This window comes from Crotalus tigris, unplaced genomic scaffold, assembly GCF_016545835.1.
Source record: "Crotalus tigris isolate CLP2741 ecotype Arizona unplaced genomic scaffold, ASM1654583v1 scf7180000024513.1755786, whole genome shotgun sequence".
Classification (NCBI taxonomy): domain Eukaryota; kingdom Metazoa; phylum Chordata; class Lepidosauria; order Squamata; family Viperidae; genus Crotalus; species Crotalus tigris.
Genome location: NW_024100685.1, coordinates 1,717,031 through 1,737,091, shown reverse-complemented (window position 1 = coordinate 1,737,091; position 20,061 = coordinate 1,717,031). Strand labels below are relative to the sequence as shown.

Below are 20,061 nucleotides of genomic sequence, written 5' to 3'. Positions count from 1 at the left end.
GGGCATGGCAGAGAAGGCACGTGCCACATCTTAGTGCTCTCTTCATAAAATGAGCCCCCTCCTCTCTTTCAAAGCTCCTCTTCTCCACTTGCACAAGCATTTATCCCAGTGACCGGTGTTGGTCAGATGCTTGCTTCCTGCTTTAGCTTCTTGTGGTCAACTAACTTCGTGTTAGGGACTTACGAAACCTATGAAAGGCATGATGAGGGAAGGCAGGAAAATAGCTTGGAGCAGTGTGGGGCGGGGAAGAGGCTAGATTGTAACAAAACGTGCTTTGGCAATAGTGCATCAAAGCAAAGGAAAAAACATTATGTTATTGTATCACTCCGTCCCACTCTGTAGCCTTAGCAGGTCAGGCAACTGCAGTGCCTCAGAGGAGGAGGAGGAGGAGGAGGAGGAGGAGGAGGAGGAGGAGGAGGAGGAGGAGGAGGAGGAGGAGGAGGAAAAGTGCAGTGAGAAAGGGGGCCTTGGGTGCCGGCTTCCAGGGAGCATCTCTGCCTCTCTGGAAATGCTGCCCTTCGGCTGCTGAGCTGAATGTCCCTCCCTCCGCTTCTTCCATGTCCTGCCGACAGTTCGCAGAGCGACTTTTAATTGACGTCACCGACAAAGTTTGCTTTGAGGAGCTCAATCAAGCACTGAGGAAAGTGGACCAGAAATCCAGCACCCAAAGCCCCGAGCGGGTGAGCGGGGAGACCTCTTTGTCTTCTGTCCTAAAACCACAGAACGGGGGTCCAGGGGTGCTTTCGGTCACCTAGCCAGCCTCTTGCAGCCCCCAAGAGGGACTGTGCAACTTCTTTGTCCAGGGAAGAGGACTTGCCTGCCTCCGACTATTCTATGGTGGAGGGCTTCTGTTCAGGAGTTCTTTCTCACGACCCACCAAAACTGGCTTCTTTGCCATTTAAGCCCATTGTTTCTTGCCCTGACTGCTCCACTCGGTCCTTGAATTCATGCTCCCCAGGATGGCGTTTCTTTTTCTTGCAGCTGCTGGACCCTGTTGGCTCACGTTCCCCTAATGATCCACCAAGGGAGCCAGATCCTTTTCTGGTGCTCTTTATGGTCCTCTTGTCAACCTGCAGTCAGCCTCTTGGCCTGATGAGCTCAGAGGGCCTGGGAGCAATTAAACTGGACTGGGCTGTGCCTCCCATCAAAACGTCCCATGCCATCCCATGCCCTTCACCACCCCAATGTACTGACCCACCCAGAGTTCCCAGGAGTATGGATCTGCCCCAACTCCAGCCTCTTGGCTCCCTTGAGGAGGGTCCCCTCCTTTTCCTATCGCTCAGCCACCCTCCTGCCAACCCAGGGCTAGAGGCCAGCTTCTCTACCGGCTTGGCTCTCTCTACCCCCCACGGGAGCCCTCAGAGCAACTTCACTGCCCTCTTCTTCAAATCTCAGCTGTTATGCAGATTCACTATTAAGCTGAAAGTCCGTCAGCAGGTAAGAAAGGGTGCTTCTTTGGCAGGAGCCAGAATGACATCAGCAGGAAGAAGTCATACCAAACCGATCTGATGTTGCTGATATTATTTGACCAGGGAAAGTTGGCAGAGATTGTGTATGTTGACGTGATAAGGATTTCCATGGGGTTCTAGCAGAGAAAGTGTCAAAATGTGGGCTTAGCTATGCTGCCATTACCTGAATGTAAGTCTGGTTGAACTAACATCTCCGTTTAATGTATGTCACTGGCCAAGCCACAGACTGAAGGATTGGCTCAAGTGCTACATCACTCAACTGTCTTTCTCATCTCTGGAATAAAAGGTTCCCAGGGCAGGTTAGAAAATACGATTCCCTAACCATATAGGAAAGAGCAATGCGATGGAGCTATACAAAAGAAAAGGGGGAAAGTGCCAAGAACAACGGTTTGTGTGGGGGGGGGGTTGTCAAGGGAAATCCTCCTCTGCCTTGGTCCTCTGAGAGCCCCTGGAACCTATTGGGCACAGGAGCAATAGCTTGTGTGGAATAGCTGGAGGTGTTGAAGTAGAAGCCCTTATTATTTCACAGAAAAATGAAGATGACAGCACAGACAGAATTTGCAATACTATTGGGGGGGGGCATGGACACACACACACACACACACACACACACACACACAGAGTGAAGTTTGTTCCAGCTTTCCCCATGGAGTTGGAGAGCTACAGCTATTTCTTCTTTATGCAGATCTTCCTGTATCAGTACTGCGGAGCCATCCTGCGTGCCTCAGATGACCCTCAGCTAATCCAGGTCCAGCTCTTCACCCTCCTGGCTATGTGCCAGCGAGGAGCCCCCGAGGCAAAGGTGAGAGGGCGGCTACCTGATGTGTAGGCAAATTGCCACCCTCGGTCTCCTTTTGCCTCTGCGCTGGAGAGAAGCAAAGCAGCTCAGCAGGTCCTGGCAGAAGAGCCTCTGGAGGAGAAAGCCCAGGCTGAGGAGGGAGGCGGTGCAGGGGGGCGGCTCCCTTTTGGTGCGGGGGGGGGAGCTCCCCAGCAAGACAGCACTGCTAGGATATGGCCGTCTTTTTAAAACTTCCATGCATTTCAGAGTCTTGGTGAAGAATTTCAAAGTTGCAGATAGACGCAGATAATTCCAGAAGTAGAGGAAAAAGGGGTAGTATTGTACTTGCTCCTCTTCCATACCCCTTTTAACCTCAATTTGTCTATTTAGGCAGACATTCTTAGAATTAATTTCTGAGTCCATTGTTCAAAAATATCCTACAGTAAAGTCAGATTATTTTTTAAAGAATTCAAAACAAAAGTATTTTCCCACAGGAAGGCTTCTTTGTAATAAATTCCAAAGTATTATTTCAAATTTATCTGGATCCTTAGTCCGTTTGTAACTTTCTAAAATCAAAGTCACTGTTTGCTGTTTACTCCAGACAAAAAAGTCCTTAGATTTGTATTTAAATTTATTTCATTGATATATGCTCCTGGCCTCCTTCCTTCGCAACCAGAGGCAAAGTCTCCTGACCAATAATCAGCCAATATACCGTGAGGGCCTCTTGTTTCGTTTATTGCAATAAGTGGGGAGAGAAGCCATCAAGTCTTGGTTTTCTCCACAGATGAAATCAAATCAAATCAACATCTTTATGCATTCCAATCACCCATCCCTCCTCATTCCCCATTGTCTGAGGTATTATGAAGTTACATTCTCTCCCACCACCTTCTACATATTTCTGCTACCCTCCCCAAACATACTAAATCATACATTACCTGTGCATTTAAATGAGTAAACAATATATGCAAGGTGTGTCAGATAATATTAAATAGTCTATTGATCATGCTCTTTTAACTTGTTTTCAAGTTCTTAGTTATTTTATGGATTTTTAGAATAATAGGTTATTTTCTATTATTCAGTTAGTTTTAGTTTTCCTGTTAGTTTTGTTTTACCTTTAAGCTAGCTATTTCCTCTTACAGCTCATTCCTCTTACAATTTTAAATTTTGAAGACCTTTCATTTATTTCTATCACTGAAAATTGGCGGTCCTCTCTGTCCAGAATGTGGACTTTGCTGTCTTCTACAGAGCGGCCTTTGTCTTTTACATGCAGATGGGCGGCTGAATCTTGTCCTGATCGGTGTGTCTTCCTATGTTGTGCCTGTGTTTGTGAAGTGGTTGTTTTGTTTCCCCAATGTACAGATCTGCAGATGGCTCATTGCATTGTACTGCGTATACCATGTTGCTCAGTTTGTGTCTGGGTGTTTATCCTTGGGGTAGACAAGCCTCTGCCTTAGTGTATTCTTGGATTTGAACTGTGCATGTATGTTGTGTTGGCTGAAGATCCTCCTGAGCTTTTCTGATATTCCTGCAATGTATGGAATGACTATGTTGCTTTGTTTATTGTTCTCTTCTTTGTCTATTATGGAGGAGTTCCTGCTGGGTCTTTTGAGGGATTTGATGAAGGCCCACTTGGGATAGCCACAAGTTCTGAAGGCCTCCTTGATGTGTTCTTTTTCTTTCCCATGTTTGCTGGTAGGCAGGCCTTCAGCTCGGTGGTGTAGGGGTCTGGTAACTCCCATTTTGTGCTCCAGTGGGTGGTGGGAATCAAAATGTAAATATTAATCTCTATGGGGGGGGGGTGTTTTCTGTGAACTTCAATGTTAAGGCTTCTGTCTTCTTTAATATGTACTGCACAGTCCAGGAAGGCTAGACTATTTTCCTTAACATCTTCCGGTGTGAATTTGACATATCTGTACACAGAGTTGATGTTTGGTGAATGCTTCCAATTCCTGTGTTTTCATCTTGACCCAACTATCTTGTCCACATTACCTATACCAGTGAGTGGGTAGAGTTCCTGAGAAGGAGTTCAGGGCTCTGGTTTCTAATTCTTCCATGTAGACATGGGACACAGGTGAGCACATGGCACAACCGTGTTTTTGTCTATAGAAACCTTCATTGTATTTAAAATAGGTAATGGTCAGGCATAGGTCCAGCATTGTCTGGACTGAGGTGGGTTGTGTCACCTGAGGTCACCTGTCTTGTAGCAGTCGTTTGTTCACTACTGTGACATTTTCAGTTGTTGGAATGCAGGTGAAGAGGGAAGTCACATCACAGGAAGCCGTGATCTCATCCAGGTCCAGTTTTAATTTCCAATCCTTGCTGGCGAAGTCCTGTGAATTGTTGATGTGATGGGTGTTGCCGACTAGAGAAGCTAATAAGGCAGTTAGATGTTTTGCAGTGTTGTAGGAGGTGACAGAGTTGCCGCTGCTCACCATTGGTCTGAGCGGAGTTTCCTCTTTGTGGATTTTGGGGAGTCCATATATGCACGGTGTGGCTTCCCCGGGGTAAAGAGTGTAGTATCGTAGCTTGTCGATGGCATTGTTGTTGCAAGAAATCAATGACCTTTTTCTTGTAGCTGCTAGTGGTGGGATCTCTCTTCAGAGCCTGGCACGTGGCAGAAGAGTGTTCACCGTGACCTTGTGGTCATCTGTGTTCCGGATGGCTGTGCGTCTTCCTTTACCAGCTGGCAGGATGATGATGTTTGGGTTTCTTCAGTTCAATTCAATTCCTTTCCTGAATTGTAGGTTGGGAGGGGGTGTTTTGGCACCATCCTTAATTGTTCTGCCTCTGGTTCTGCCGATTTATTGTTCCTGATGGCTGACTCTGCAACTGTGAGGAGATTGACAATTGGTAGCTGTTCTGGTGTTGCTGCAAAATTCAGTCCTTTGGCTAAAACAATATTTTCTGTTTGGGTATTTCTCACCCACCGGTCAGTTTTCTGAGACATGTCATTGTCCATCTGGGTTGGTTCTTCTGTTTTGTGTGTTTTTTCTTGTCTAAGCTGTAGGGTAGAAAATTTGCCTCTTTGTCTTTCTTTGCTCTTGTTGTGTTGTGCTAGTTGTGCCTTCTTTGTAAATTTTGTGACCTGTTCTAACACTTCTGTTGGTAGAAGTGATTTCAGTTCTTGGAGTTTGCGTTCTGGTCTCTCGTTCAAAACCTCAATGTAAAATTAGTCTGTCTTATTCTTTCACTGAGAAGTTGGAGCTGTGCTTTCTGCAGGATGTTTTCTGCCCTGTGTCCCTTCACCGTTGAACACAGGCGCAGGTTGTTGGGAATGAGTCTGCGTTGTCTGCATCTCAAAATGAAGCGCAAATGGTTCCTATATTCTGCAATTTTCCTGGAAATTCGTTCATACTCTCACACCATTCGAAGGGTATTTATCCCAAAGGGCATCACTAAATGTCTGTGGAGATTCTCAGTCATTCAGGTCATGGTTGTCCCAAAGATGCTTTTTCTTTGAGGATGTTTCGCTTCTCATCCAAGAAGCTTTTCAGCTCTGATTGGATGGTGAGGAATGGAAGGATTTATATTCTTTGCATTCCCCAACATCCAGTCAGAACTGAAGAAGCTTCTTGGATGAGAAGCGAAACGTCTTCAAAGAAAAACAAGGAGGTCCAGTCGCCTCCTGAAAAAAGCACCTTTGGGACAACCAGGACCTGGATGGCTGAGGATCTCCAGAGACAGGTAGATTGGAAAGACTGTTGGATTGTTTAAAATATCTGAATAGAATCTACATCACTACATTATTCTCAGCCCCCCCTCCTTCTCTTTCTCTCTTTGTCTTGTGTCTCTTGAAACAGTATTCATTTCCTTTCTCACAAACTCATAGGTATTTTCACACCATCCTTCCTTGTTTATCTGGTCATTTTTAGCTTGAAATATCATTTTTAATTTGATTTGATTTGATTGATTTATAAGCTACTTAATCATAAATTATTCAAGACTATGTAAGTTTGATGTCATTAAAAAAGAATTGAACCAATAAAACATATCCCTCCAGGAAATATCAAAAGAATTTTTAAATCCTATTACTTGTGCGAATTCACAAATTATGCCAGCCCAGGGCCTAATGGAAGAATCAGTTTGTAAAGTTTTTTAAAAAAACAAAACAAAAACAAAACAGTAAATAAATGTTTGGTTGGATGATGCCCAGCTACTATCTTTTTATTTTTATATTGTGTATTTTATGTGTTGTATTTGTTTTACTGTAAGCTTCCTGGAATCATGAAAGTGAATTAAGCAGCTAACTAACTAAATAAGTAAATAAGTAAGTAAATAAATAAAAGCTTTCCTAAAAAAAATGTAGGGCCATGCAGAGCTGGAGAGAGGGGAACTTCCAGACCTACCAAACAAGATATTTTCTTAAGAATAATTATTTCCTGGGAGACTGTGCAAAAAAAAAACAAGTGATGTTTTACACGCTTCCATGGGTAGTTCATTAGAAACTAGCAGTTTTGAAGGTGTTCCAGTGCGGTATAACCAGACAACTTAGGACACTGTGGCGCTATCTGTTAATGACTGTGAGGGGCTCACCTCGGACGTCATTGCTTGCTTCCAGCGGAATTGATAAACTGGAAGCAGAGCAGCACCTCCCTGCCTGCCCTACTGCTCAGGAGACTCTCAGGAGACATCCGATGGGCCTTTCCGAGGAGCATGGTGCCTGCTTAGCTCTTCCTAACTGCCGCTTCCCCCCCCCTTTCCTCCTCCTCCTCCTCCTCCTCCTCCTCCATAGGGCATCTCTGCTGCTTGTGGCCTGGCTGCCTCTCGCCACATAGATGAAGTTTTTAAGGCACTGGACAGTTTCGGCAGGAATCTTTCCACCACAGAGACCTTTGTGTCCAAAACCGGCCAGGTAATGTTAGAGCATCAAGTTCATCCTCAAAACACCACTAATCCTCTTTTTCATTAAAGCTTCACAGCGCTTGTTGGGGGGATATAAATGTGGGTATGGAAGCCCTGTTTTTGTAAGATGAACTTGTTCCTGGGGCGCTCAGGCTTCTGCCCTCTCTGCACCTCCCGGGGCCCGTCCTTGGTTCCCTCTCTGGGGCTCGTGCCGTCCCTCTGGGCACAGAGCCGCCAGGGCAGCTACCACCCTCGACAAGGAGGGTGGGGGCTCCTTGCCCTCCCAGGGATGCTGATGGACGTCTGGGCCTTCTTCCCCACAGCTCTGCCAACGGAACACGCTTCTGCTCTGCTATGGCCGAGTGGCTCTGGGCATCAAGGAGGAGGTCCTCCCGCGAGTGGAGCTCATCGTCACCAGGCTCATCGACTGCTTCCTTATTGACCCCTCGGTACTGGGCACACGTTCAGGCTTTGAGCCAGGGAACCGCTTCGGTCGGCAAACCTTCCCCCTAACCCAAAAGGCGATGGGGAAAGAGAGCCTCGCTGGGGGGGGGGGAAACCCAGCCCAGCTCAGCCGGGGCAAGCAAGAGGTTCTTGAGCTGGGCGGGGCTGTGATGGTGCACCTCAGGGCCATTTGGTGGCCAGGACAGTGGTTTCTAGACTTTGGCTTTGTCTGTTTTCTTATTCTGGATAAAGTTTCCCGTTTATAATGGCTGGCATTTCAATCTGCTGCATCAGAAGCCTCCCGTTCTGGAGTGCCTATGGGAGGAAAAAGTCCATTTGCTATCCCCGCTATCCCCAGAACAGTGAAGTAAAGTGGGGAAAACAGGCCTAAAAGAGCAGTGCACACACCTAGCACCCTCCTCCTCTTCCTCCTCCTTCCTCCTCCTCCCTCTTGCCAGCCTGATGACCCAGCCATGCAGAGTTGGGGGGGGGGCAACCCCTCCAACACAGTCACCTCCTCAGAGCGCAGTAAGAGGAAAATACCAAGACTTTTTGTGCAATGTGGCTCAGCCTTCCAGGGTTCCCCAGCCAGCAGGATCATTTCTGGGAAGTCACTTGCGTTTTTGAAGGTGCCAAGTTGGAAAATTCTGCCTTGGCTGAATTTCTCTGTGTGCCTGCTGTAATTCCCTGATCAGGCTTTTCCACAATGATGTCTGAGCCATTTTCTGCTCTCGGCTTTAGGACCTGAATCTGAAGAAGAGCTTTCTGATTGCTGTGCTCATGCTCCTCGAAGCCATTGCGGCCACGGGGAAAGCCGGGGTGATACGGCTGCACCCGAAAGCACGCCTCGTGGAGTGCCTAATAGTAAGTAGGCTGCCTTGACTTTGTGCTGAAAAATCCCAGGACTTGCCCTGGTTAGAATGTAGGATTGCAGGCCGGCTCTGCCCACAGCCTGGAGTTCGATCATGATGGGGCTCAAGGTTGACCAAGCCTTCCATCCTTTCGAGGTTGGTAAAATGAAGACTCAGATTGTTGGGGGCAGAATACAGAACATTGTAAATTAACCAATGGAACCACCTGCCTCCAACACTGGAAGTTTTTAAGAAGAGACTGGACAGCCATTTGTCCAAAATGGTCTAGGGTTTCCTGCCTGAGCAGGGGGTTGGACTAGATGACCTCCAAGGTCCCTTCCAACTTTATCATTATTATTATTACTATTACTACTACTACTACTACTACTACTACTACGGGTTGGTATATAAGTTTAAGTGCTATTGCTATTATCCAATACACAGCCAGCTTGGAGTGGGCTGGCAAAACTTCTGGAGGCACACAGTAGTGACTACACAACCCATGTCCCGCTGGGTCATCATTACAGAAGTATTTCTCTACCAAATTCCTCAATGCTTTCAATAATGACAGAGCTTCTAATGTAATAGAAAAGCTTTTTAAAATGCGGGAAGGTATTCAAAGATGCATCTATCTTGAAAGTAATCCATATTGAACTGTATAGCACAAACATCAGGAGTTGGCAACATGAATGCATGTATGCAGTCGTAGGCAACCTAGAACCAAAGCAGAGTGTCAGATTGCAAACCGGGACACACGCACACACCCCGTATGTTTTCCCCTGGACAAGAAATGCATACTGACGACAGGTGTGTGGCCGGATGGGAGACGGCGAAGAAGGGCACCTCCCACCTGGTGAAGGCCTTGGCCATTCCATAATGCAAAGTGGTGGTTCTTCAGAGCAGTTCAGTTTCCAGTGAGGCCACGTCCCCTGCTTGTCTCCAGGCCCCTGGAGGCCACCCAGGTGAGTGGGCCTCTCCGGCTGACACTCACTCTCTCCTCCTGTCTCTCCCACGACTGGCAGGTGCTGATAGAGAGGGAACCCATCCACCTCCTGGGCAGCACGGTGCGTCAAGACGCGATGTATATCGCTAAAGAACTCAGGTAGCGAAGCAGGGGGCTCACCTCCCATGGGGTGGGACGGTGGGGAATGACTTCGGCCATTCTGTACATTCACGAGCGCCCTGCGTAACAACACGACGGCTTCTTTTTTTTTAATTTAAAAAGTTTTATTAACAGTTACAAAATAAACCCAATAACCCTCCCCCCCACCCCCACCCCCCACTTCCTGGAGCCAAATACAGGGTATATCAAACGTATTAAATATAATCTAATTAAGTTAACAAATATATTAATCATAAGCTAAACAAGTTTAACAATTTATATAACAATTAAAACCATACTTAACCCTTAACTCCCTTTAAACCTTAATAACATATTACAAACAAATTAGTTTATAAACAATTATTATATATTATTAATACTTATTTTTTAATCATAAAATAAATGGAACTTTTCAGTTCCATATTTAATCTGAATATAATCTATCCATCTTCTCCATACCATAATATATCTTTCTTGTGTATGATCCTTTAAATAAGCAGAAATTTTAGCCATTTCTGCCAGATTGGAAACCTTAAATGTCCATTCTTCTAATGTAGGCAACGAATCTTTCTTCCAATATTGACCTATCAATAACCTTGCCGCTGTAATTAAATTCAACATTAAAATAGTTTCTTTAACATCAAAATCCTCAAAAATCCCTAATAAAAATAGTTGAGGAGTAAACTTTATCTTCCTTTTAAAAGTATTTTGAATGTTCCACCAAATCATAATCCAAAAAGCCTTAATATTTTTGCAAGTCCACCAAGTATGAAAATAAGTTGCATCAGAACTACCACATCTCCAACATTTGGGCTGTAAATTAGGATACATACAAGATAACTTTTTAGGATCCAAATGCCACCTATAGAACATTTTATAAAAATTTTCTCTTAAATTTTGAGCCTGTGTGAATTTAACATTTCTAATCCAAATTATCTCCCATAAATCCAATGGGATTGGTTCCTGAATATTCTGAGCCCATTTCACCATACAATCTTTAACCAATTCCGTTTCCGAATCCAATTCTATTAAGATATTATAAATTCTTTTTATATGAGCCTTGTTCTGATCTTTAATCTGTATTATCAAATTTTCATCTCCTAATATTATCCCCACTTTCTTGTCTAAAGTCCACCTGTCCACTATTTGTAAATATTGGTTTCAATGACTGTTTCAATGACTGTAAAATGTTCTCTTGTCTTAATACCTCCAAAGATTTTAATTGCAAGTCATTATCTGACCATATAAGTAATTCTTTATACGAAATTTTTCCCAAATTCATCCCCTTCGATATCCCCTCTATTGCATATCCAGGAATCCCCCAAATAGGTGTTTTATAATTTAACCTATAATAATACTTCTTCCAAACTCGAAGTAGGGCACTTCTTAAAATATGCAATTTAAAAGCCCGATCGACTTTCTTATTAAAAATTAAGTATGCATGCCAACCATATAATAAATCCCACCCTTTGAGAGAAAGAATATTTTTATTTGTTAAATTAATCCAGTCACTTATCAAAGTTAATGCGGCTGCATCATAATATAATTTCAAATTAGGTGCTTTAAGCCCTCCTCTTTCACGAACATCTTGCAAAATCTTAAACTTCACCCTTGGTTTCTTCCCAGACCATATAAATTTATTGATACCCTTCTGCCACTCATCCAAATTAGCATTTTTTTTAAAAATAGGTATCATTTGAAACAAAAAAAGAAAGTTTGGTAGAACATTCATTTTGACAGCTGATATTCTCCCCAACAACGACAGTTGCAATTTTTTCCAATCATTTAAATCCTTTTGTACTTTTGTCCATAATACTCCATAATTATTCTTACATAATTTTCCATTAGAAGCAGTTATAAACACTCCCAAATATTTAACCTTCTTCACTATCTGAAAACCTGTAAGTCTAACTAAAGTTTCATTATCCTTCTCAGTCATATTCTTAGATAATATCTTAGTCTTATTGTTATTAAAACCAGAAACTTTTCCATATTGAGTTATAAGTTCCAATAGATAACTAACCGATTGAATCGGTTGTTGTAAAGTTAAAACCAAATCATCTGCAAAAGCTCTCAATCTATAATCATTATTATTTATTTTTATTCCCTTAAGTAATGTAGACTCTCTAATTTGAATTAACAAAATCTCCATTGTCAACACAAATAACAAAGGAGATAATGGACAACCTTGTCTTGTACCCTTTTCAATATTAAAAGTCTCTATCAATCCCCCATTAATAATAATTTGAGCAGACTGCTGATGATATATAGCCTTGAGAGCATGTAAAAACTTATCTCCAAAATTCATTTTTTCAATTAATAAAAACAAAAATTTCCAATCTAATTGATCAAAAGCTTTCTCAGCATCCAAAAATATAAAAGCCGCAGGAATCTGATTATTCTTATCCAAATACTCAATTAAATTAATAATTTGTCTTGTATTATACTTCATGTACCTTCTTGTTATAAATCCTGATTGATCACTATGAATTAAGTCCTTCACAACCTGCATTAATCTATTTGTCAAAATTTTAGAAAAAATCTTATAATCTACATTTCAAAGAGATATAGGTCTATAATTTTTAGGTTCAGTAAGATCCTGATCCTCCTTAGGAATTAATGATATAAAAGCCCTCCGCCAAGAAGGAGGAATCGAAGCTCCCAACAATATACCATTAAAAAGTTCTTTTAATGGCTCTATCATTTCTTAACACAACATTTTATAGTACTTAGCCGTTAATCCATCTGTGCCAGGAGCCTTTCCAATCTTTAATAGCAAAACCAATTTCCTCTGAAGTAATTAAACAATTCATCACATTTCACAATTCATCTTTTGAGCAGAGTAGATGGCACCTCACCTAGGAGGTCAAAACGAGGGGGGGGAGGAGAAACATTTTTGTGTTCTTTATCCTGAATTGCTCCGGAATTGGCAACAATGGACAAGCTGTCTCAAAGGTGCTTTTTCAAGACAACCACAGCCTTGATGGCTGAGCATCTCCATAGACAAGGACAAGCTGGCAATAAGCCAAAGAAAAACAGTGAAATTATAAATTAATCCATTTATTTCATAATCATTGAAGTACAAGACATGAATTAAATGGAGCAAATGCAGTGCAAGATGGATGACCTCCCAATAAATGGTAAATCAGCCATGAATTGAGGAGGAGGGGCCTCTACTGTCTACTGTGCCTGCTAAGTGAACCCTTGTACAGTTTGAAGTGTGTGGACCCCGTTTTCTGTTGAGATCTAGTATTTGGCGGGGGGGGGTTGTTGTTGGTGGTGGTGGTCCAAAGTACTTCAGATTATTTTCTACTGATAGGCCTGGGAAAGTGGGGGCAGTAGACAGGAACATGACCAGGGATGTGACTGAAATAAGGCAGAGGAGAATTAGTGTTGGATCCGGGCGAGAGGCAGCTCTTTCTCCTTGTCCTGCCTTTAGACTTTTGGGAGGGGAGCCCTTCCCGGTGAGTAGCCCTTGCTGGGGGGCTTGATGCATTCTCAAAACATGCTGAGGATAAAATGGTAGAATCCCACCCTTGAAGTTCATCTGTGAAGGCTTCCGGGTTTCCAGAGTGAAGAGTGTAGCTCCTTTACAGACTCAGGATTCAAACATATTTGTCTGTGTTCATTTTGAAGTTGAAAGCTATGCTGTAATGATCCATTGGGCAAAGTCCGGTCTTTCATCATTTCTTGTGGCAGCTAAATCTCAGATGTTTTCTGTTCCATCAGTCACCTGAAGCCTCTTCTTGAGCCAGAGAAGAAATCCAGCCTCCTCCATGCCTCTTTCAAAAGTGTCTTTTGCTTGGCCCCAATGGAGATCCTGGAAGGACAGTCTTGCATAGACGAGAAGACATTGGATACCAAGGTGAATCCTTTGACTGCCTTATCCAAGCCTCCTTATTTCCCAGAGTGGGTTTTTATTTCTGGATGGCAGTTATCACAGAAGTTATGTCTCTGCTTTAGTAATCTGGCCTAACAAGATGCAGGTCTATGCATAAGCATCCAAACTTCTTTTCCAACTTTACATAGAAGTATTTCATAAAGCACAGTGGAGCAGGAAAAAGGGGGAAGACATGGTTATGTTATGGAGATGCCTTTGGCTAAGTACTGTAGGGGAGGGGGGATGGCAATTGGGGGATGGGTGGAAGGATCCGTGCCCTCTGTCTTTTCCCAAAGACTCATGGAGGCAGCCCATGAAGTCGACTTGCTGGGTGCTGTTTGGCCCCAGTCTGAACACCCCAGTGCCCGGTTGATTTCCTGCATCTAGGGAGCAATCTCACTCACAAAAAAGTCCTGGTCTCTGCTGAATAAATGAGTTGACCTGACAGGAAAGGAGGGGTGAAAGCAAAGGTTCGTTCATGTGTAGGAAAAAGGGGGCTGCAGCTGGCAGCCGTTCTGCCCCGGGGAGCTCTCCAGGGTGCAGGAGGCTTCCTTGGGGTGTATCCAGGCGCACGCTTTGCCTTGCTTGCCCGCCCGGGATGGCTCCCCCTCCCGTGGTGGCCTTAGCCTCACAGGCCCGCTTGTGCCTCAGGCCTTCTACCAGCAGACCATCGGCTGCTTCGAGGAGATGCTGCAGGCTCTGCTCCTGGAGAACCCGCAGCCCAGCGAACTCAAGCACATGATGGAGGTAGGCAGAGAGAGAGAGAAGCTGGCGCCCGAAGGGTGACCCTCTGGGAGGGGTCAGGGCCCCTTCAGAGCATCCCTGGCATAAGAATGGGGAGCTTTCTTTGGGAGTCATTTGGTCTGTGTCAGCCTGGATGTGTATTTTTAGACACTATTGTTTTCATCTCTGATAGTCATTTTAATGGGAGGGGCAGCTGCGCAAATGGATGCCAGTCAATCCATCTGCCAATCTCACAGGCACTGGGCACGACTGCTGCAGGCAGAGAGTTATGGGTCCCTTTTTAAGCTGTCTAGACTATGGGCTGCTGCTGCCTCTGTCCCTGCTGGCACTGCTGCCCCCACCCGGTGATCCAAATGACTCCTGAGGTCTTTGCAAAGAAGCATTTCTTTGGGTTTTCTGACCAATAGCAGCTCCGAAGAAAACCGGATTGGGCCTACAAAATCTGTGAGATCAGATTTACCTCTGTTCTTCTTTGGGCCTTCTTTGGAAATCCCCCCTCTTGTATCAGCAATTTACTGTCAGAAAGGAGGTTCGGGCATTTCCCTCAAGCCCAAAGAGCAGGTGTCAAGCACCTGGCCAGGTGTGGAGGCAGAGACAGGCACCGCAGCAGTCCAGTGTCCACTCTGAGTGGATGCCACTGGCAAGGGCTTGGGTATGAAGGAGGGAAGGGGTCTCTGCCCTTTGCAGAACCTCTTTCAGACTCCAGTTGAGGTGCTTAACACCCTTAACTTTTTAATTAGTACCTCAGGATTTCTGCAATGTTTGAAAGAATTGGCATTTGACCACACCTTGTTTGCAGAAATCCACAGGGAAGTGAAATGCTCTTGGTGACATTCTTCATACCTGCATAGGAACAGCCTCATTGAGATATATAAGCCCCTGAGGGTTTGGGGGGCACTCGTAACCTTACCAGTTCTATGGAGTCAAGGCACAACCAGGGCCAACTCCAGGCACGCTGGGCCCGAGGCACCGCCATACTCTGGCACCTTTGGGCAATTTCAGAAAAGGCACCCTCTTTGCTTCCTTTTTCTCCCCCCCCCCATCAGGTTTTTGAGCTTTACACTTAAGGTTTTCAGCCCAGGACAATTTTTTTTCTTGGATATATTCACCATATTTACACTGCAAAATTACATTTAACTCCCAAGTGGACAGACCATTGCTATTCCCCCCCCTTTTTGTTATTTATTTATTACATTTATTTGCTGCCCATCTCATTTCGAAGCAACTCTGGGCAGTTTACAGCATTAAAACCATTAAGATCATAAACGTTAAATATTTATAAAACAATAAAAATGGAAATGGTTTTATGTTTTTTGGGAAGTTTTTTTTTCAATTTTGCCATCCCCCCCAAAAATGTGTTCCTCTAAGCCAGGGCCTGCCTTTCCTTTGATAGCTTATAGAACCATGGATGGTATCAAAGTTGGATCATGTGCGCGAAAGAGCTGTGGAGACAGCAATGAAGCTCTTGAAGTTTGTAGCTGATCGCTTCCACCTTGACGTGAGTATCCGTAAACTGAGCTGCTCAGCTTGAGCTTCCCCTCCTTGAGAGACTGAGGGTTTTCCTTAGTATGGTACAGAACACAGACACAAGGATTGTGTTTGCTTTTCCACAAAAACACTACAGGTAGGTGGGCATGTTCCAGACCCTCTCCCTTTAATGTTACCCCTTGATGGGACTTTCTGCCCCAGCTCACACCATGAGATCCACAGGACCCCTGTTTCTTTAGCCTTCTAGACTAGGGAGACTAGGGTACTTTCAGTTTTAGCTATGCATTTGTGGAATTTTGAGAGCCACTTAGAATTATGATATCATAGGCGGCCATATAAAATAAATGTGATGGCCATTCGGGCACAGCCTCTGATAAGCAGGGGACACTCCTTGAAAGAGCAGCAGGGCCCCCGTGTTAAGAGAGAAGGCAGATCAGCTGCCGTGCCAGTCTGGACCCGTTTCCCTCCCACCCACTGGGGCCTTGGGCAAGGTGAGTTTATACTTCCTGTCTACATTAAATGAGGACTGGCACCTCTGTGAAGCAGACCGACTGTGTGCCGGACGGCCAAGCCATGTATCTGGGGAGGAGTTGTGCGCAGGCTCAGTTCATTGCCCAGTTTTTTGGGGCCTGAAGGCGTCCCATCAGCTGCCTTTGTGAGGAAACAAAATATGATCACAGGTGGCGATTTCCCATGTGCTGCAGCCAAGCAGAGGTGGAGCTGGGTAGAGACCTGCCCAAAGATGTGCCCCAGCAGCATCTTTAGATCCACACGGAAAACTTGGTGCCTGCCTTGCTTCACATGTGTAGACTGAGCTTTTTGCATTCTGTGCTGCGTGGAACACATCACCAAATCTTGTTGCTGGAACGTCTTGTTGCCCTTTCATCACTGCCGCCCAGTTGTGCCCCTGCTGGAATGTTTGTCAGGTGGTGCCACCGAGAAGGGAAAGTGCCTGGCCCTTCCCCTCCAAGCCTGCCTGTGGGCGTGGCATTTTAACCTTTCTCCTGCCCACCCAACAGCCCAGAAGTCTTGTTTGAAGATTTTTGGTATGGTCCACGGTGGGTATGTGGGACGCAGCTTCGGAAGGTTCTGGGTTTGTTCTGACAAAGAGCAAGAATCGGCCTCGCACACAAGTTAACTAAGAAACATCTGCAAACCCCTTCAGTAAATTATTCCCCCTTCTCCCTATTGTTTCCTTAGCTCTCTCGAGAATTTAGCAAGCTGGCCCACCTGATGGCCCTTTTGATAGGTCTGTGCAATGACCAGGTGCCGTGCATTAGTTCTTTTGCCGTGCAAGGAGTCAGCTGTCTCTATGAGATCTTACTGCACCGTAAAGGTGAGGTTTATAATACTAGCCATCGACCCATTGTCTTCTCCGCTGCTGCTGCTCAGAGGATCTGTGGGGCAGATTCCACAGCTGGTCTTTTGGGGTTCTGGGAGGAAAGGGAGCACCAAGGACCCCACAGGCCAGTCCTGAATGATATACATGATAACAATGAGAACTGCTCTCTTCTGTTCCAGGTCTGAGCACAAGCAAGCAGAAGAAGCGGAAGTGGACAATGAAGAGGAGCGTGAAATTCCAGGAAGAGGACAGCCCTGCTGGTCGAGCACCGGGCGGCAGTTGGCAGATAGCGATGGTACCTTGGTTCTTTCCAATGGGTGCAAAGTGCTCACTCCAAGCCCCAAATGGTGTACAACTAGTCCCTGACTTAACGACTGCAATTGGGACCAGAATTTCCACCCATTGCAGTCATAATTCCAGTCAGGCCCGATTTTATGATAATTTGTACAGCAGTCATAAGTGAATCACCATGTTCGTTAAGCAAAAGTAGCTTCCCCAATGGGCATTCTTTTGCTTGAAATAGGCAGAAATGATCCCAAATTGCAATTGCGTGGCTGCAGGATGCTGCAACTAGTTGTAAAAGCCATTCCATCTTGTCAGGGCTGGCTTTACCCCTCCCAAGTCTCACCTGGCCTGCAGGCTGTTCCCCATCCTCTCCCGCCTGGCCGCCTGAATCTCCCACGGAAGAAACTCTGAAGGAAGGAAGGAAGGAAGGAAGGAAGGAAGGAAGGAAGGAAGGAAGGAAGGAAGGAAGGAAGGAAGGAAGGAAGGAAGGGAGGGAGGGAGGGAGGGCGGGCTCAGCACTGCTTGGGAGCTCCCTGGCCCTATCCTTTTGGGGAAAGGGAGGCGATGGACACCTGCCAAACCTTGTGCTCCTCTTTGCAGCATTGCGGTGACCAGCTCTTCTCTGTTCAGCTGACCAACCTCTTGCTCTCCGTTCTGGACTACTTGAGAGGGTCCGGCCCAGAAGTACTGGTGGCAGCAGAAGAGGTCCTCAGTGCAGTTCTGCAGAACCATGCCATGAAGGTGGAAAGGGTGAGTGGTTTCCTCCAGAAAGATGCTCACCTGGAAATGTCCCTTTTTGCCTGCCCTGTAAAGGGGCATCAGGGGCGGAGAGAGACTGGACTGACCCAATTCGCTCTCTGAGTTCTCATGGCTGAGGCCTCCTTATGCTGCTCCCTCGCCTTGGCTCTCCAGGGCCACCGGTGGCACATTTCAAGGGGTCAGAAGGGCAGAGCAGCCGTGGCAGCAAACAGCCTTCGGGTGCCAAACGAGGCACCTGCTAACCTGCAGCATAATCTCCTGGGTGACCCTGACAGAACAGCCCTTTTGCCACTGGTGAAGAAGCAGGCAGGCGAATCGCCCACGCTCTGTGTCTGGAACCCAGGGCCTCTAGGCTGTGACCTAAGCAGCTGCATTCAGGGAGAGCCTGGAAGAAAATAGGATGCAAACACCAACTTACCCTGGAAAGATGGGTGGCGGAAGGAAGAAACCTGGGAGGCTCCCTGGACCTTCTTGGGTGCCAGAGGGAGGGAGGGAGGGAAAGAGAAGCCCTGCCAACCTTTCAAGGGTTTGCCTACCAGCCCCTGTCCCAGTGAAGGGGAGGCTGGTGTTGTCTGCGGTCCCTCCTTCCTCAGCTGGCCTGCCTGGAGAAGCTGAAGCAGCCTTGACTGGGTCCGGTTCTGGGTCCTGTTTATCATCTTCATTGCACTTGTTTTTATCCTCTGTGCATATGTGGCAAATGCCCTGGCACCGTCCGAAGTAGGGCAGGACCCAAAGGTTGCAGGATTGACCCTGAAGGGTCCTGGCGAGGCTGTGTCCCCTGCAGCGTGAAAGGATGCCCGCCCTCAACTAATCCTGCCATGGAAAGAGGGCTGGGATGGCTTAGGCAGCCTCCCTCAAGCCTGGGGAAGCTGAGTGTTGCGGCTCAGCCTTTCTTCTTCCGTGGCTGCAGGTCAGCGATGTGGTTGCAGGCGTCTACACGTGCTTGCAGCCAGGCCATGCTTCCTGCTGGACCCGGAAGGTGGTGCTGAGGGCTCTAACCTTGATGATCCCATGTCGCCTGGAGGAAGTCGTACAGAGCTGCTTATCCTATTCCATACCTCTCAACAGGTAGGCTCCCGCAGGCTCTATCTCCCCCTCTGAGACCACTCCCCATTTGCAACGTTCACACTCATGTTGCTGATTTCCCAGACAGGCCAATGAGCTCTGGGCAGCCATGGCTTCCAGCCCCAAAGTGGCTGTACAAATCCTGCACCTCTTACTGAAGAATCTGCAGGTGAAGGACCCTCCTGGGGGCCAAGAAGACGGCAGCGGCAGCGGCAGCAGCGCAACCACCTCGCTGGCGGTAGGTGACACCCCACCTGGGCCACCCGTCCTCCTGGCCCCTCTCCTGGCCTGGCTGGCCTGCTGGAGGCTTCTCTTCCTGATTAGAACAACATGTCTATCTCTCTCAAAAGCATTCCTTGTCTCATGCGGGAAAGGCAACAATTATGCTTTCATTATATTTTTAATTACTATCTTACATTTTACCATTGCCCTCCGTTCTGAACCCTGCCTAGACTCCCATCTCAGTTGAGGCAGTAACTAAATCTCACCCTTAAAATGCAATAAATGCCCTCCCTGGCCAGTGAATCAGCACATTGTACGTTGCAGATGTGCCCCTTGCATCTCACTTGGATAGGCATGTACAGGGGAGGCTCTGGGATCTGGGGGGGGGGGATCTCCTCCAGGCCTTTCCTCCAAGCTCCATTAAAGGGCTCCCCTTACCCAGAGTCAGCATAAAGTTGGATGTCCTTGCGCCGATCTGCAGCCTGCCTGCCTGCCTGCCTTTTGCCTCTATCAAAGCTTCTCTGGGGCCCAGCAGTCTCCCTCGCTAGGAACTCAGCCAATCTTCAGCAGCTCTCAGAGAAGATGCAGATGGACGTGTTGCTTTTGCTACACAAAGTCCTGGTGACAACAATGATCACTCACACTTGTCCCCAGGGACAACAGCCTTACCTGCTCTCCAGGTCGTGGCTCTCAGCTGGCAATCCTTAGGCAGCGCTACGACTTGCACGAGGATGGCGGGTGCAGCCAGGGGTTCATTGCCCTCTCTTCCTTAGCTCCTTTTTAATGCTTT

General features: G+C 46.3%; 2 protein-coding genes across 11 annotated transcripts in view; one reads left to right on the top strand and one right to left on the bottom strand.

The window, feature by feature from the left end:
• The window catches only part of LOC120303927 (ribosome biogenesis protein WDR12 homolog), a 69,874-nt gene that overhangs the window by 7,245 nt on the left and 42,568 nt on the right, over window positions 1-20,061 (bottom strand). For 3 of the 5 annotated variants that reach the window (XR_005555557.1, XR_005555558.1, XR_005555559.1), the window contains one exon: window positions 19,941-20,057. The exons of 1 other annotated variant lie outside the window; for it this stretch is intronic. Coding sequence is in view for 1 of the 4 variants with exons in the window: in XM_039333880.1 (XP_039189814.1) it covers window positions 20,041-20,057 (17 nt within the window). In the remaining 3 variants the exon portion in view is untranslated. Of the gene's footprint in view, window positions 1-19,680; window positions 20,058-20,061 lie in introns of those variants that run through there. One more of the 5 variants, XM_039333880.1, reaches the window with a different exon arrangement.
• LOC120303925 (maestro heat-like repeat family member 5) overlaps window positions 1-20,061 on the top strand; it is a 51,517-nt gene that overhangs the window by 9,522 nt on the left and 21,934 nt on the right. For 5 of the 6 annotated variants that reach the window (XM_039333874.1, XM_039333876.1, XM_039333873.1 and 2 more), the window contains 14 exons: window positions 573-680; window positions 2,155-2,271; window positions 6,980-7,099; window positions 7,413-7,538; window positions 8,275-8,397; window positions 9,407-9,486; window positions 13,216-13,351; window positions 14,018-14,113; window positions 15,504-15,608; window positions 16,799-16,934; window positions 17,120-17,235; window positions 17,826-17,975; window positions 18,895-19,052; window positions 19,134-19,287. In XM_039333874.1, coding sequence (XP_039189808.1) covers window positions 573-680; window positions 2,155-2,271; window positions 6,980-7,099; window positions 7,413-7,538; window positions 8,275-8,397; window positions 9,407-9,486; window positions 13,216-13,351; window positions 14,018-14,113; window positions 15,504-15,608; window positions 16,799-16,934; window positions 17,120-17,235; window positions 17,826-17,975; window positions 18,895-19,052; window positions 19,134-19,287 — 1,725 coding nt within the window. The remainder of the gene's footprint in view (window positions 1-572; window positions 681-2,154; window positions 2,272-6,979; window positions 7,100-7,412; window positions 7,539-8,274; window positions 8,398-9,406; window positions 9,487-13,215; window positions 13,352-14,017; window positions 14,114-15,503; window positions 15,609-16,798; window positions 16,935-17,119; window positions 17,236-17,825; window positions 17,976-18,894; window positions 19,053-19,133; window positions 19,288-20,061) is intronic. The other variant, XM_039333875.1, reaches the window with a different exon arrangement.